The sequence below is a fragment of the Epargyreus clarus genome, unplaced genomic scaffold (genome assembly GCF_041222505.1).
Source record: "Epargyreus clarus isolate Ecla_fem2 unplaced genomic scaffold, WU_Ecla_fem_2.2 ptg000035l, whole genome shotgun sequence".
In the NCBI taxonomy this organism is placed as follows: domain Eukaryota; kingdom Metazoa; phylum Arthropoda; class Insecta; order Lepidoptera; family Hesperiidae; genus Epargyreus; species Epargyreus clarus.
Genome location: NW_027332240.1, coordinates 2,648,189 through 2,664,248, shown reverse-complemented (window position 1 = coordinate 2,664,248; position 16,060 = coordinate 2,648,189). Strand labels below are relative to the sequence as shown.

General features: G+C 32.9%; 3 protein-coding genes across 7 annotated transcripts in view; 1 reads left to right on the top strand and 2 right to left on the bottom strand.

Moving 5' to 3' along the window:
- Positions 1-4,516, top strand: part of LOC140756506 (sodium- and chloride-dependent transporter XTRP3) — a 147,499-nt gene extending 142,983 nt beyond the window's left edge. For 2 of the 4 annotated variants that reach the window (XM_073092020.1, XM_073092019.1), the window contains one exon: positions 450-4,516. In XM_073092020.1, coding sequence (XP_072948121.1) covers positions 450-608 — 159 coding nt within the window. In that variant the 3' untranslated portion in view covers positions 609-4,516. The remainder of the gene's footprint in view (positions 1-449) is intronic. The other 2 variants (XM_073092022.1, XM_073092021.1) reach the window with 1 other exon arrangement.
- A 614-nt stretch (positions 4,517-5,130) lies between these two features.
- Positions 5,131-8,516, bottom strand: LOC140756708 (trypsin-2-like). Its single transcript, XM_073092261.1, has 4 exons — positions 8,453-8,516; positions 7,931-8,183; positions 7,167-7,319; positions 5,131-5,274 (listed from the first exon to the last, which is right to left on the bottom strand). The coding sequence occupies exons 2-4, from the start codon at positions 8,162-8,164 to the stop codon at positions 5,131-5,133; spliced, it is 531 nt and encodes a 176-aa protein (XP_072948362.1). The 5' UTR covers positions 8,165-8,183; positions 8,453-8,516.
- A 2,152-nt stretch (positions 8,517-10,668) lies between these two features.
- kappaB-Ras (NFKB inhibitor interacting Ras like 1) lies at positions 10,669-15,888 on the bottom strand. Of its 2 annotated transcripts, none has more exons than XM_073091914.1 (3): positions 15,451-15,888; positions 14,600-14,769; positions 10,669-13,519 (listed from the first exon to the last, which is right to left on the bottom strand). In XM_073091914.1, the coding sequence occupies exons 1-3, from the start codon at positions 15,689-15,691 to the stop codon at positions 13,259-13,261; spliced, it is 672 nt and encodes a 223-aa protein (XP_072948015.1). In that variant the 5' UTR covers positions 15,692-15,888; the 3' UTR covers positions 10,669-13,258. The 2 variants fall into 2 exon arrangements, with proteins under 2 accessions (XP_072948015.1, XP_072948016.1); XM_073091915.1 differs by having other exon boundaries at positions 15,463-15,888.
- Positions 15,889-16,060: the final 172 nt, after the last annotated feature.

Sequence of the window (16,060 nt, the reverse complement as noted above, 5' to 3'; positions counted from 1 at the left end):
ATTGAATTTATTAATATTTATATCGTTATTAAAATAAGTATCTATACGCTTTATTTTTGGGTGATAAAATTATATGAATATATTTTATTTCAGTTATTTGTCTGACATCAAAATTATTTTGTAATAAAAAGGAATCTATAACTATATTAAATTTTTTGTAGGAATTTTTAAACTTCGATTTTTAACATTAGATTTCGATTTCATTACTAGTTCCATATTTACCTACATTTTTCTTTTACTATGCATGTTTCTGACCCATTTATCAGCTTAGAAATAGTACTGAGATATTTTTAAATATCCTCAATTTAAACCATTTTCGTTCGTATAAATTACTTGCACATTTATATTTTATTTTACATTGTGCGATCATTTCTCCAACTACAAGCACAAGATTAGAAACTGTATGTTTTATTATAAATAGTAACCTGTGCTTATTATTTTATTTGCAGTCAGATTCAGAGCAAGGAGAGATACGCACGTCCGGTCGATTCGACGGCTCGAGCAGTAGTGAAGAAGATGTTCTAGACACGAAACTACCCTCCGGGCCTGGAATACGGTTACCCATGAAGCCTATGGGCCGTCAGAATTACAAAAGAAACATTGATTGACCGTTAGGCAAACGCTTCTATGTAGATATCCTTTAGTGTTAAGCTTAATTATAGTATTTATTGCTAATATCTCAACAACTCGAAATTTCTAGATTAGTCGGACAAAACAATTAGTTGGAAGATGATTTATGGATACATTAAATTTCTTTATCGATCTAAATTGTTTTAAGGTCGGCTGTAGGTATTGTTAGAATATTAAATTAAATTAATCTGGATTCCATGGGCAGCAGCTGTATTGTTATTCTACAGCATCGCCTAGCTTATTCATTAGTTTTACTGACTATGTTGATCAGTAATATTATATAATCAAATTATACTTAACTCGATCATATCACATAATATATCTATTCAACATCATGAACTGTAATTTGTACTAATTCTTCTGAATATGGTAGTCAAACGCACTTTTATAGTGACGATATCTTCAAGTTTAGTGAAAATTGTATGCGATTGGCTACAAATTAGGATTTTTAGAAATGTAGACATCTAGCAAGCATGCCGACCACCTTAAATGGGTATAACAGCCTAAAGAGACACGGCAAATATGTAGCAGTAAGATTCAGCATTAATGACGATTCATGGCTCAATGTTATGCCTTATTATTAACGAATACGAACCTTATGCTAGTAGTTTTATTATCACTTCTCAGACGTAGCAAGCACAATTGCTGTAAGACTGAAAAAGTGTAACGGTCTTTTTGTTCCTTTGGTACCCTTTGGTAAAAGGCCGGGAATTATATCTAAAGATAATAATACAACTAAACCAAAGCAAACTTCGACTAAAGATCTTATGTAGGTTTATAGTATGTCCGCTACACTCGAATTGTAAATCTCAATTTCCCTCAATTATTAAAATAAATTTAAAAATATCCCACCAGAAATTAGATAGACCTAAAAAAATTAAGTCTGCATGAAAGAACTTATGGAAAAATACTTATATGAATAATGACGTATTAAATAATTATAGCATCTGAAAGATTTATAATATGATAAAACTACATGGTATAAAAATGAAAGTAATATAAATAAAAAAGTACTTCAAAATACAAAAACGTGAATTTATAAATTTTATTAGAAATAAATACTTGGAATAAAAGATATAAGCTTTTAAGAGCATTATACAAATAAAAATCTAAACAATATTGTTACTAATTTCTAAACTGAAGGGAAAATGATGAAGGAAAAGATATAAAAGCTGAATTCATAAAGTTGTTGTTGAAAATCAATTATATGAAGTGTTCGGCTATAGGTAATGATTATAAAACTTAAATAGAACGTTGAAAACGATTGCCGTGCTAGTCATTGTTACATAGAAACGTAGGTAATGTTGTTATAAATCAAGGTCTGTTTTCACAAAAATATGTATAAAATAAAAAAAGAACAACTTATTGAAAAGTTCCTTAGCATTTTGTAACTATAAACGGAATAAACCAAAAAAAAATAATATGATTTTCTAAATTTTCTTATTATTATTGTAGTACGAACTAAAATAATACCGATAGCATGAATAAACGAACTATATAATTTAAGTAAAAGTCATTATATTCATTTTTAACGAAAAATAAAGTGCATAGGAAATTGACTGTTTTGTAAAAGGACTGTAAAAAACCGAATAACACGGCCAAACTACTTGGTCACAACAACTGTTAAATCTACACTTTAATTAACGAAACGTTTCGTTATGATAACGGACACCGTGGAGCGTAGAACGCACATACGTTATGGTTATGGGGTAGACTAAGTATTATAATCAGTTTGACTGTTAATCAAATTTATTTTATTTCAAATTTTAAATGATATATTTCAAAATTTTCATATTTATTTTTCAATTACTAATTTACTGAATATTCAATTTCATGTTATTTTCTAAGCATTTGCGATAAATTATTACGTTTTAAAATTATTTTTAACGTTAGATATAATAATTAATTATAATATAACGTTAAATAATCATCTGCATTCTCATACGATTGGTCTAACCGTAATAATTTGAAGTTATTTTAACATTATTTTAAATGTTTCAATTAATTATATTATAGTAGATTAAGCTTTCCGAGTGTCAGTATTATTTGCTATATTAACTGTATCATTTATATCATTTACATTTTATATAGTTTAAGCTGTTTATTAATAAAAAAAAACATTCAGACATTCTCAGTCTACCTCGAATAATAAAGGCGCTGTAGAAGTATATAGGTACACGTAGAATATGTTTTGAAGCTGGGTACTAACTTTAAAAAATCTATACGTACAAATAAAATATTTCTTTGATGTAGAACTGTAGACCATAGAGAAAAATCTAACCTGCACGATATAGCTCTTATTTAAAAAAGCCAATAATGCAGAATAAACTGAATAAAAATCTTGAACGACGACGACGAATATTATTTAAAAAAAGAAAAATTGGCGCGAATTTTGACAGTTTCCTAAAATGTCTATGATCTACAACTTTACTCAAGTTATTATTATTGAATGTTACTTATTACAAAAGCTAAAGTCATGTTAGTTAGTGCTCAGTTTGTAAAACCATTTTCTTAGATACTTTCTTAAAGAAAGCTGAGGCGAAACAGGTAAGTACTTAGTGATAAAGCTTATAAATGATAAGTGTTGATAATATACTGGAATTACTATAATACGTATTCCTAATTCATAAAACATCCAAATTCCAGCATTAATTGAAATATTCCATGAAATAATACTATAATGCCTCTTCCACACTGCGGAATAAATATTGGTTAGAATGTTTAACATAATTTTAACACGTTTCCTAAAGTCAATAATTATTGTTTTCAAGTTTATTTGTGTAAAATACAACATGTTCGCGAATGCAAGTGTCTAAATATGAATATATTGATTATTGCGCTCTAGCTAGACTAGGTTCCCAATGACGGCGAAACCGCTCCTAAAGTTATGTTGAAGCCTTTCAGTCACTATCAATTTAAGGAGAGAAAGAGAGAGGGAGGGGAGTTTCTGGAGTGTAAACAATCTAGGGAAAAGGGCTAACAAAATAATTTAAAGTAGATCTTGGAATAATACAAGATTCCATTAAGATTGATACAAAAAGTAATACCGAAATCATTGGGAACCTATGCTCTATGCTAGGCAATGTTAAAATTATTATAAATTCAATTTGAGTCAACATTGTGAATTTAAGGACATTTTTATCGTGAAATATGAAACCAAAATACTTTTTTCTTGTATATGTGTTTATGCATAAGGTTAATTTGATTCAATTCACATCACTCCTAGATATTTTTCTTATCAATTAAGGTATAAATAATATGAACTTGCATTGTTACTATAAACTCAGACATAGTGCGACAAGGTCTTAATGAATATGGGGAGAGATAAAAATGAAAAGAATGGCTATAAAATATTTATGTATTTTATATGAAGAAAAGTATAAATAATGTGCATATAAGTTTTATTTTTTATATTCACTAAAACTGTAAAAATTACAGCGATTCTTTTGAGCCTTTTTTTAATAAATTCTATCTAGGCTTACAAAATATCGTTGCAAACTTTAAAAGTTAAGTTTCAAATAAATGGAAAATTCATGCTAAATATCTATAAAATTATTAAAACACCAGTAAATTCCGTTAAAATAACAGTAAAACCCGTTAAACATCCGTAAAAATCGTTAACACATCAGTAAAACTCGTTAAAACATCGGTAAAACTCGTTAAAACTGATGAGTTTAATCATATAACAGCAAAAATTATAGCTACATAACCCCACGTTTATTTAAACCTTGTTGCACATACATTTAAACCGCTCAAAAGAGCTAATTATTTAAGTAATGTTCGTTAGTTAGCTTAGGGATAACATCCCAATCTAGATGTAGAATTGATGATATTATCATTTAAGATTGTAATTAAATTTCGAAGCAAGAATAAAATGTTGCCACTATTGATTTGTTTCAATTCCCACCTTTTTTATAATATAAGAGTAGCAGACGAGCATGCAGTCCACCTGATGGTAAGTGGCCACTGCCGCCCATGGACATCTGTAATCAACCACAGATAGGATTAGATATTCCTACCTGAGGTCGGGCACAGATGCGTGCTACCCCTGAGGACTAAGCTGGAACGCCTCGGAAAAGTCTGTCTCCCTTACCACACCCTTCAAACCGGAACACGGCAGCGCCTAACACTGGTGTTATTAGGTAGAAATAGGTGTGGTGGTGATGCCGCCGGAGTCGAACCGCAAAGGGTTCTACCACCTTCAGACCTTTAAATCCGTTGGTTAATGTAAAATGGAAATGCTGTCTCTAACATGGTAATTGCCTTTAATCTTACAATACGGTGCTACTACGGTAACCAGCACTTTTTAGAGCATTTCATACCATAATTATATATACCTACATATGCACCTATATAGTACACACACAATATAGAGAACTTACATTTGAATAGACGATCAGTTTTCATGAAGTATTGTTATACCTAATTATAGTTAAAAAAATAGAATTCGCATTTTAAAAATACTCTTTTAATTTTTGTCTATGGTTTAAATATTGTATTTTAGGAGTTTTCTTGTATGACTCTATCAACAAAGTCTCGATGGCTCGGCACACTAGCGTAGACCCCCAGTAGTCCACAATGGTATCCGAAAGACACTATACCTACCAGCGTGTCTTTATAAACCAACGGACCGCCGCTGTCGCCCTGAAAATACGTATTTCTCATAATATTGAAGTAACAAACCAGCTTGCAATCCACCAGATAATAAACCCTAGATAAGAGTAGATTTTTTTATAATATAGGAGTAGCAGACGGGCATGCGGTTCACCTGATGGTAACTACTGCCGCCCATGGACATCTGTTATTAATCCCAGATTGGATAAGTCCTACCCGAGGACTAAGCTGGAACGCCTCGGACAAGTATGTCTCCCTTACCACACCCTTCAAACCAGAACACTGCAGCGCTTAACACTGCGTACTATAAAGTAAGTGATTATTTGACTGACAAAACGGTGTGGTCTGAAGTAGTTACAGCTCCACATGTACCATTACGTTAAGTTGACATTGTCAAAAACATTTTTTTTTAAAAGATGTGTGTTAAGGAGTTTATAGCACTCTGTGACCTAAACCCGCATTTTAGCCACGCATTTCTGTGTCCAAAGTAGCCGATTTTTACACCGTACGAATATTAATACACTACCCTCACAGTTGAAAAAAATAAACATAGCTATGAACGTTTCATACTTTTAAATGCCATTTAAAAATTAAAAGTGAGTAATGAGTATTTTGTTTAAAGCTATAATTATTTTAGTATTTTATTTTGGACGTATTTATAAATGTTTTTGCCATTGTGTACATACTAAGCAATAGCATCACTATAAGACTAACTATTGGGCTTTATCGAATTTTATTGTTTGTTTTGACTGTGTTTGTTTTATTTTCGCTACACACCATAGTAGATGATATTTAAATTAGGAATCGTTATCAAAATTAGCCATAATACTACTCCAGTAGAATCTCGGCTAAGCGACCTATTTGTTGTCGTATTTGTGGCATTCGGATTATGGAAAATTTGGATAATTGAGTTTATGAAGAAAAGCAATTTAAACCGATTTAGGAAGGTGATGTTTTTCGACTATATGTTTGTTACGTATGTATTTTTAATTATTTGGCAAACTCAAACGACTTCATTAATTTTGATACATGATGTGTCGCTGAATTCGTCTAAATTGTGGCGATAACATAGGTAATATTTTTAGCAATCGGGTTTTTGTTTTTTATAGTAACTATTTTGTTGCGATTTGGCGACTTTCCGGAATGCACAAGTCACACAAAATGTGGCTGATCTGTAAGGGTTATTACAAAGTTACTTGTTCACGTTTCACAATCCGAACAATCGCGAATATTTGTAACTAAGGTCCGGATAATCGATTTTCTACTGTATCACTAGTATTAGTTATGTATTAGTACATTATGTGATTGCTTATCATATATTTCTTTAATACGCCTGTATGTAGCCTAAATGGTTTGATAGATTTCGACGTATGTGTGGTGTTAGATTTGTCTTTATCACAAGTGCAGAATAATTACTAAATTTTCTAAATTTCAATGGTTTTGGTTGTGTCAAATTTTTATTGCTTTTTTAGTTCATAATTTTTAGTTTCAATCATTTATAAGTTTCAAAATAATTATCATATTTTTTCATATTTCTTCACAAGTATAAGCGGGTTTATGTCACACGAGCTATAAAATAGTATACGATACTTGTGACAAAAGTAGCCTATTATGTGCACGGCGTTTAGCACCCTCGCTGCGCTCGGGCGCTAACTTCACGCCGTGCAAAAATAGGCTACTTTGGCCACGCGTATCGTAATGTACTATTCTTTCGCGGCTTCTTCTCCATAACAAAACACCTTGTGAAGTGGTGGTATTTGTATTGACATTCAAAAAGTGCTCTGTAAAGAACCTATTTTGAATAAAAAAAATATTGATTTGATTTGATTATAATTCTTAGTTCTTTCTTCTTGAAATAAAACTTAACGCGCCAAAAAATGATTTTGATATTAACAAAATGTAATAATTTAACTTTTTCTTACCTGACAACTATCAATACCTGAATCCCCAGCGCAAATCATATCATCAGCTATCACATTTTCCATCATTAGCATATTATATATCGATCTACATTTTTCCATATCGACGTAAGGTACGCTCACTGAAAGCAAATCCTTAGAACCATGCCCTGATTCCTGAAAAAAATTATTGTAAATATACAGAGTGGTGATTTCGACTGGACATATATTTAAACTAGTGGTGCCCGCGGCTTCGAACGCAATCCAATGTGAAACATTCCAAAATCAACAACTACTTACGAATTAAAAATTAATTAAACAACCTTTTCCCACGGACTAAATTGTGAACCTAAACCATTCATTCTCAAGTCCCCTTGAACAAACACAACAAATTTCATCAAAATCAGTCAATAAAATTAAGAAATATATATATAAAGATAATAAATTGTATTCTCGTTTGTGTGGGTCCATGGCACCCATGATGTTACAAAATCCTATTTTTATTAAAAACGCGAGAGAGTGAAAGAGAGAGAGAGAGAAATTACATTCCATGGATTCAACCTTTTTTATGTCCCACTGTCTATCACGAGACCTTGGAGGGAGGTCTGTATTCCATTATGTGGTCCTAATGCGAGTTAGTGGATAACTTACTGATGAGCCGCCCATAAGGCCTACGATAACGTCTAAATACTGTCATCCAATGATAATAAACTACTGACATCCACATGTGCTACGCGTTCTTCAAAATAACTCTTTCCCACTTTAATAATATCATTATTCATACTCACAGTATCACCAAAGCCCATAGTTTGGAAAAAAGCCCCAGCTTCGAATTTCTGATTAGCGCCCGCCATTTTTATTGCTTGCACCTTTTTGCTAAACTTCAAACTATTCCTTAACTTTACGACGAGAACATCATGGTTGTGGCTATTCCAGTTATAATTTGGATGGACTATAGTCTTTTCGATTTCATATAACTCTCCTTTATCAATTAATTTATCACTCCCAACGCTAACTACCATTTTTCCAGGACAGTAAGTGCTGAAACCAATCAATAATCCCGTCAATATGATATTTTAGCTATTTATTTAACATTACTTTCAGCACAAAACGGAAATCCACAGTCGACATCATAAAGTTAGGTGGCAAATGTCGTAAGCTTTACAGAAAAGACCAATAGAGAATTAAAAAAATAAGATATTTAAGGATTATTTAAACTTTAATTAAGAATTAAGATTGAAAGAGGCCTAGAAGGGGTTCTAGAGTCGAAGCACAAAGGTTAATCTTGAAACTTTATGCTTATCACATACCTAGCACAATGCGCCGCGGACAGAAGAAATCTATCCGAGATAATGCTGGCACCACAATCGCAGCGTGGTCGGTTCTGCACCATCAGCCTGGCCATATACGGTGCTTGTTCAATTGACATTGGACGCCCACCGAATATTACTGGTTTTGGTTCTATTTCTGGAAAAATTAATTAGGTGTAATTTATTTACGATCCATAAAAAAATTCTTCATATACTTATAACCACAGGCCACCGCCACACCTAGGTAATTCTAGCGTGAAATAGTTCTTGCGTTTTGGTAGGGAAGGGTATGGATGCCGGCTGAAGGTGGTAGAACCCTTTTTGGTTCGACTCCGGCGACACCACCGCCAGTCGCCACACCTATTTCTACCTAATAACAGCAGTGTTAGACGCTGCTGTGTTCCGGTTTGAAGGGTGTGGTAAGGGAGACAGACTTTTCCGAGGCGTTCCAGCTTAGTCCTCAGGGTTAGCGGCGCATCTGTGGCCAACCTCAGGTAGGAATATCTAATCCTATCTGGGGTTGATTACAGATGTCCATGGGCGGCAGCAGCCACTTACCATCAGGTGGACTGCATGCTCGTCTGCTACCCTTATATTATGAAAAAAAAACCTTACTGACGAGGCTACCTAAGAAGTGACTATACATCTGTGATCGGCTTCAGAACCCTACTTTAATACGGATCTGTTGTATTGGAGCGGAGTAGCAGAGACCATTCGTCATTAGGTAGACTTCATGCTCAATTGCAACTTAAATCTTAAAAAGAGAGTCCTACAAAAATTGCCTTTCAAGTATGTCTCCTTACCGTTAAACCAGAACGCAGTAGTTATGAAGATGAAATAGAAGTAGTTTTAAATCTACTAGTATAGTCCGCGTAAAACTGCTAGCCCGCTCTGAATATAGAAATGAGTCACGTCGCCATAAAAAAATGTTAGATTACACCTGCTCGCAACAACTTCAGAGCCGACTAGCAGTTTGGCGCGAACTATAACTCGTAACGTCTTAGGTGAACTACGAATAATATCATAAGCTTATAGGTATAACTAGTGCCTATTTCTTCAAGGAGAGATATATTTTATAAAGCACATCTTACCCCTCATGTCACCGAGGATACATTGCACGATCAAAACACCCACAATCAATAAAACACCCATGGTTTGTGTGTGTGAAGTGAACGTCTAAAACTCTAAACCCCTTTTATAATTAAAATAGCGCTAAAAATATTTTTATTACCTATAAAATAAATTCCAGGCGATAACTTAAAAATGTAACTAAAACAGTTACATTAACAATTAATTAATGTAAACGTAAATTGTGAATTATTATGTTCTGTGGTATTTTTAAAAATATTTCATAGAATAATAAATAACAACGTAAAATTAATTTCAACACGTGTATTACCGTAGCCAGGACTTTGGGAGAGGTTGGAAAGTATTGTCCTTTTTTATTATAGCCGGCTTATTGCTAGAGTAATCAGTAACCCACATTACGCCACTCAGTATGAAACGATTTCGGGGAGGTTCAGACGCCTAAAACACCACCCTTAACTACGGTTGTAATAGTCCTACTCGATTTGCTTAACATTTTTGGCGGGTTTGCTAAACACACCCAAAATATTTTGGAGACTCAAAGTTTGGGTCCCCAAAGCCATCTCCTTGGCTAAGGCCCTGCGTGTTTGAATAATAATTCGAATTTAGGTATCTTATATTGGCGGTCCCAGTTTCGAACCTGTGATATTTTGGACTTATGTACGTATTTCGTCATAAACCCATTAGTTCCGCTGCTGGGCACGGATCTCCTCTAGAATGAGAGGTTTAAATCATAGCCCACCTGGCTTGCCTAGTGCGCATTGATTCCCTCATAATGTTTTTCTTCACCGTTATAATCTTATATATAAAATTCTCATGTCACAATGTTAGTTACCGTACTCCTCCGAAACGGCTTTATCTATTTTCACCAAATTTTATATGCATATTCAGTAGGTCTGAGAATCGGCTACTATCTATTTTTCATACCCAAAGTGATAAGGGTTATTCACCCTTAACATTTTTTTATTTATATGGCAACACAACGTTTGACGGGTCAGCTAGTATGTTTGTAACATATTTAATATCTAATCTAACTCACAAGAAATTAATTACCTTTATTGTAACAATAAAAAAACATGTGAAAAAATGTGCACGCCAAAGATCTACAAGAAAAAATGAAACTATTTACATATTTTAACAAAACTACTTTATTATAGTAATATTCTTATAGATGTAATAAGGTACATATTCATACAGAAGATACTTAACCTAGAAGCTTTAAACATATAAAAATGTTTGAAAATTAGAACTAGATTTTAACATTTTTCATTATATTTTTATGAAAGAGAAGTAACAAAGGAGCATGTCATCTGATGGTAAGTGACCACTGCCGCACATGGACATCTGTAATCAACCCCAGATAGCATACGAGTGCTATCTGAGGTTGGCCACAGATGCGTTGCTACCCCTGAGGACTAAGTTGGAACGCCTCAATTAAATGTAACTCTTATATCTCACCCTTCAAACCAGAGCACAGCAGCGCTTAACACTGCTGTTATAAGGCAGAAATAGATGTGGCGGTGGTGTTACCGACGTCGAACCACCTATCACCTAACCACTGGTTCTACCTTTAAATATCGTATAGTCCGCGCCAAACTGTTAGTCCGCTCTGAATATAGAAATGAATCGCGTCGCCATATCAAATTGTATGACTACACCTACTCGCAACAACTTCAGAGCGGACTAGCACTTTGGCGCGGAATATACAATTCTACATTTAGATTCCCACTGGGAATCGAACCTGGCTCTATGCGATATACATTTCCCTTCATTTACACAAAAAAATAATAATAAAATGCTCATATAACATTTCAAAATAACTGGTGTTTAAAAAATATGTGAGAAAATCGGATTTCATTTAACTGGTTTAAAAATACTTAACAAATAAACAAAACACAACAATATTGCACTATTATATCAAAAAAATAAATATTAAGTACTTAAATCTAGAGCTAGGTACAATATAGGCTTAATTTTAACAAAATTAAGTACATCGATTCATTATAAAATATTCTTAAGCACTTAGCCGCCATATTTGTATAAAGATCTTATTCTATTTTCAGATTTTTAATCTATGCCCCTGATTCGATTTTTTTGATTTTATGGGGTGATCTTAATGGATATGATAAATTTTATATACTACCTATAAATATAGCTTCTAATTTAGTCAAATTATTCGTAACATACTTATATTGTAAAAATAAGTACAATATCAGAATACTGAATTAATAATATTATTTCATTTATATAAAATGTAATTTACAGATATTTAAAAGAAAACAGTACGAAACAGACGAAAGTAGTAAAAAAATACGAATATAGAAAGTAAAGGATATGTTTAAAATACCAATTAATTTATATTGGAATTTATAAGTAAATACAAGTAGATCTATTTTAAAACATTTCGCATACAAATATACATATGATATCCAATAATTGTTCTATATATTTAAATTAAAAATATATAAAAGTAGCAAACAAGCAGTCCACCTGATGGAAAGAACAACTGCTGACCATGGACATCTAATTAACACCAAATAGGATGAGAGTCCTACCTGAGATCGGTCACGAACACATACCTTATATATAATACTAATAAATAATACTAAGTCGTTTAAATAAAAGATACTATTGTTATATCTATATATTCATAATTAAAATATTCGATTAAGTTTTAATAAAGTAAGAATACTGATTCTTATACTTTTGAGATTCAATAATCATTAAAAATTATGTTTATTTGACACATAATATTTTGTTCTTTACATTTATAAATTGGAGAATAATCTATATTTAATATTCGAATTTGAGAATTCTGAAATGTGTTCTGAATCGTGGAAGTCATAGATTAGCAATGGAAGTAATGAATGATGAATAGTCTTGAGCGAATGACACATACATAACTGATGTTTTTTTTGTTGTATTGGCAAATATCGGAAATTTTCTTTTTAATTCGATTTTTAATTTAGCACCTTATCCTTTGCAAGACTGCAACTTTTTCCCTGTGTTTATCCCACGACCGGGCATAAAATTCTTACATATTCAATACAATAATGTTAAAATTATATATTCTTTTCTATATTTCATGTCAATTGAAAATGCTCTTAATGGACTCCATGATTGTATTAGCTGCCAAAATTTAACAGGAATATTAACCATTAATTTATTTATATTCATAGATTAGTAAAGATACTTCGCCGCCTTAAAATTGAATGAAGCCACAAACGGCTTATTAGTAAGTTCTTTTTTTGAATTCTTGACAAATAAAAACATTCTTGGACAAAATTTACGAACAAATAACTAATACTGCGTAATTTACGTAATAAATAAATACTTATTTCAAATATTTTAGGGACATTTTAGCACGGAGACGTGACAAAACTTTTTTACGCAACTATTTCAATTCTCAAAACTGGTTACATTTCCTTGTTAGGAGTGCGTTATCTTTACTAATCTATGTTTATATTATATATAATCCTAATTCATAATTATATTTTTTAATGTATAGTCTATTAATTCAAATTCAATTAAATGTATAACTTGACGTAAAAATATTCGCTATTTTCTGTTAAGTTCATTATCTCATGAAAAAAGTATTTAACCCGAAATGTACATAACACAAAAGTCAATTTTCCCGCCAAACTTTGACAACTCAATGACAGTGTACAGATTGAAAATTCATGGTTGATAGCAAAAAGGGCATAGATTAAAAAGGTATCGTTACATAGCCTCTCCGCGATTATTCTTTTGTGTCAGCTTACTTAGAGTGCTTAATTGTGGGAATGTGGTCTTATTTTGCACTGGATTAAGTTTAGAGGTCATGAAAATGAATGGTTCGTATAAAGACGGTCTATCCATAGCGGAAACTTCGAAGTGGCGTATTTTTTCCCTAGCGCACCAGTTTGAGGCTTTGGAGCAGGTGTTTTCTAGACTGTTGATGTCGTCCGGACCTGTTCTGTTGCCGATGACTATCATGATCACCTGGAAGACCGACATAAATAATAAATAAAACGTGTTCCTACAGGATGATACATTTTTAATTTCATATCAATATTAATCTTAACAATATGGTATATTAATCTTAACAATGTGGTAGAACCCTTTGTGGTTCGACTCCGGCGGCACCACCGCCACACCTATTTCTACCTAATAACAGCAGTGTTAGGCGCTGCTGTGTTCCGGTTTGAAGGGTGTGGTAAGGGAGACAGACTTTTCCGAGGCGTTCCAGCTTAGTCCTCAGGGGTAGCGGCGCATCTGTGGCCGACCTCAGGTAGGAATATCTAATCCTATCTGGGGTTGATTACAGATGTCCATGGGCGGCAGTAGCCACTTACCATCAGGTGGACTGCATGCTCGTCTGCTACTCTTATATTATAAAAAAAAAAAAAATATCAAGATCTAACCCCACGTATAACCATCATGATACTTGAAAGAAACTTATGAGAATACTTTGTAACATTTTATTAGTATATCACTACCAAAAGATTACAGATAAAAGAAAAATTGTGGCAGATGGCATATTATGGCATCACATCTTCTTTTTATAACACTGAAGTAGAAAACAAGTGCACTTGATTGATGGTAAGTGGCTACTGCCACTCATGGACATTTCTAATCAACCCCTGATAAAAAGGATAAGATTTATTTCAATATTATATAATTACTTCTCATACTACTATACCATTGATATGCAGTTGATATTCCTCTTGTGCAAACTAAGCGTTTTAGCAACTATGTCCTGCTGTGAACTGCCAAAGAATGGAACTCTCTCCTGCTTTCGTTGTTTCCCGATACATATGATCTGGGATTGTTCAAGTCAAGGGTGAATAGGCTACTTCTAAGCAAGCATGTTTTGTGCAAGGCTGCATTTTACTTAATCAGGTAAGGTTGCAGTGAACCATAGGCCTAATGTAAGGGAAAAAAAGACTGACTACTACTTTCTTCTACACTACACAACACCAAAATACGAAAATAATTTCTAAACAGCAAAATTAAATTATTAAATTTCTAATGGCAGACAAAAAAATTGGGAAACCTCTGATCTCTTACAATATTACTTACCTCCTTTTTATCCTTATTCCTATCAATGTCCTTCTTCAAGTACATGAGCACATCGAGAGACTCCGGTCTGGTGGTATCATACACCATCACAAATCCCTCCGCGAAGCCGAGATAGTGCCTCTGGAGCACCTGGTTGGCTGTCAGCTGCATCGTTGGTGATTGGGGTGGACCTGGTCAGAAATAAATTTATTAATTTCTTTTTTTCTCAAGAGTAAGATCAAGTATAACTTGATTTAATAGTCATGGCTTAGAAGTTGAAACTCAACCTCTCAATCTTCAGTCCCAGGTTCAAACCTAAGGCACCTCTATTTTTTCAAAGTTATTTGCATATTACAAATTAATTAACACTTGCTTTAAAGTGAATTGTGACAAAACCTACACACCTAAATTATTTAAAATAAATATTTCATAAGGTGTGTGAAGTCCAGCAATTATTGAAGCTTCACGATGGACTATGGTGTAAACCCCTTTCACTTTAAGGGCATGTGACACATATTAAAGAAAACAAGGGCAAATGCACGTCCTGCAATTCTAAATTACAATCATTACTGAATAACATTATAACTCTGCATTTTTAATTTTTTGATTATTTTTTTACAGAATCTATTTTACTATGCGGCTAGTATTAACTAGTAATTTCATACAAAGAGCAATGCATAATAAGAGCAAGCATAAAACCACTACTAATTGTAAGACACAATATTGTTAATTAGGAAGCGTGAGAACTATTATTGTTTGCGAAAAAGCTACCTGCTTTTTACATAACGCTAAAACATTAAAATAGGTGCGACTTATATTTATTGTGTTAGAAATTAAGAAACATAAAATAATAAATAAACTACTGTAAAAACCTTTAAACTCGCCTGTAAGCGGAGGCTCCAGGCCCGCTGTATCGTAGAAACATACGCGTTCTTTAGTTCCCCTATCAGTTTCAATATTGGCTACGTATATATCCTCGATCGTGGGGTAAAATGACGACTTTAAATTCACATTCCCGTATATCAGCTGCTCTAAAATAGCCGTTTTGCCAACCCCTTTCATACCGCAGACGACTACTTTGCTAGTTTTGCCCATTTTCGATAAAATTTGCATAAAACTGTTCCGTTTAACTATGTTAGACAAGCAACCTTAAAGCATAAAGCAATCAGTAGATGCCTTAAGCAATTAAGGATCTCGTTTGATAGGATATTATTATTTTTGCTAAATTCATTTTATTTTATTCAATATTTACACAACGGAACGTCTAATCGTTGATATTATTGGCAATTTGACAATGGAAGCAAAGTTTTGACAGCACATGACAGATTTACTTACTTTCTAATGTAAACTCCGGTTTACGCAATATCAGTATTTCAAATATTTTCATTTCTTCACATATATCTGTATAGAAGAATTTGTATGACATAAAAGTTATTACGACTAAGTAATTTATTAACGGTTTTATTATTATGCAAATAAAAT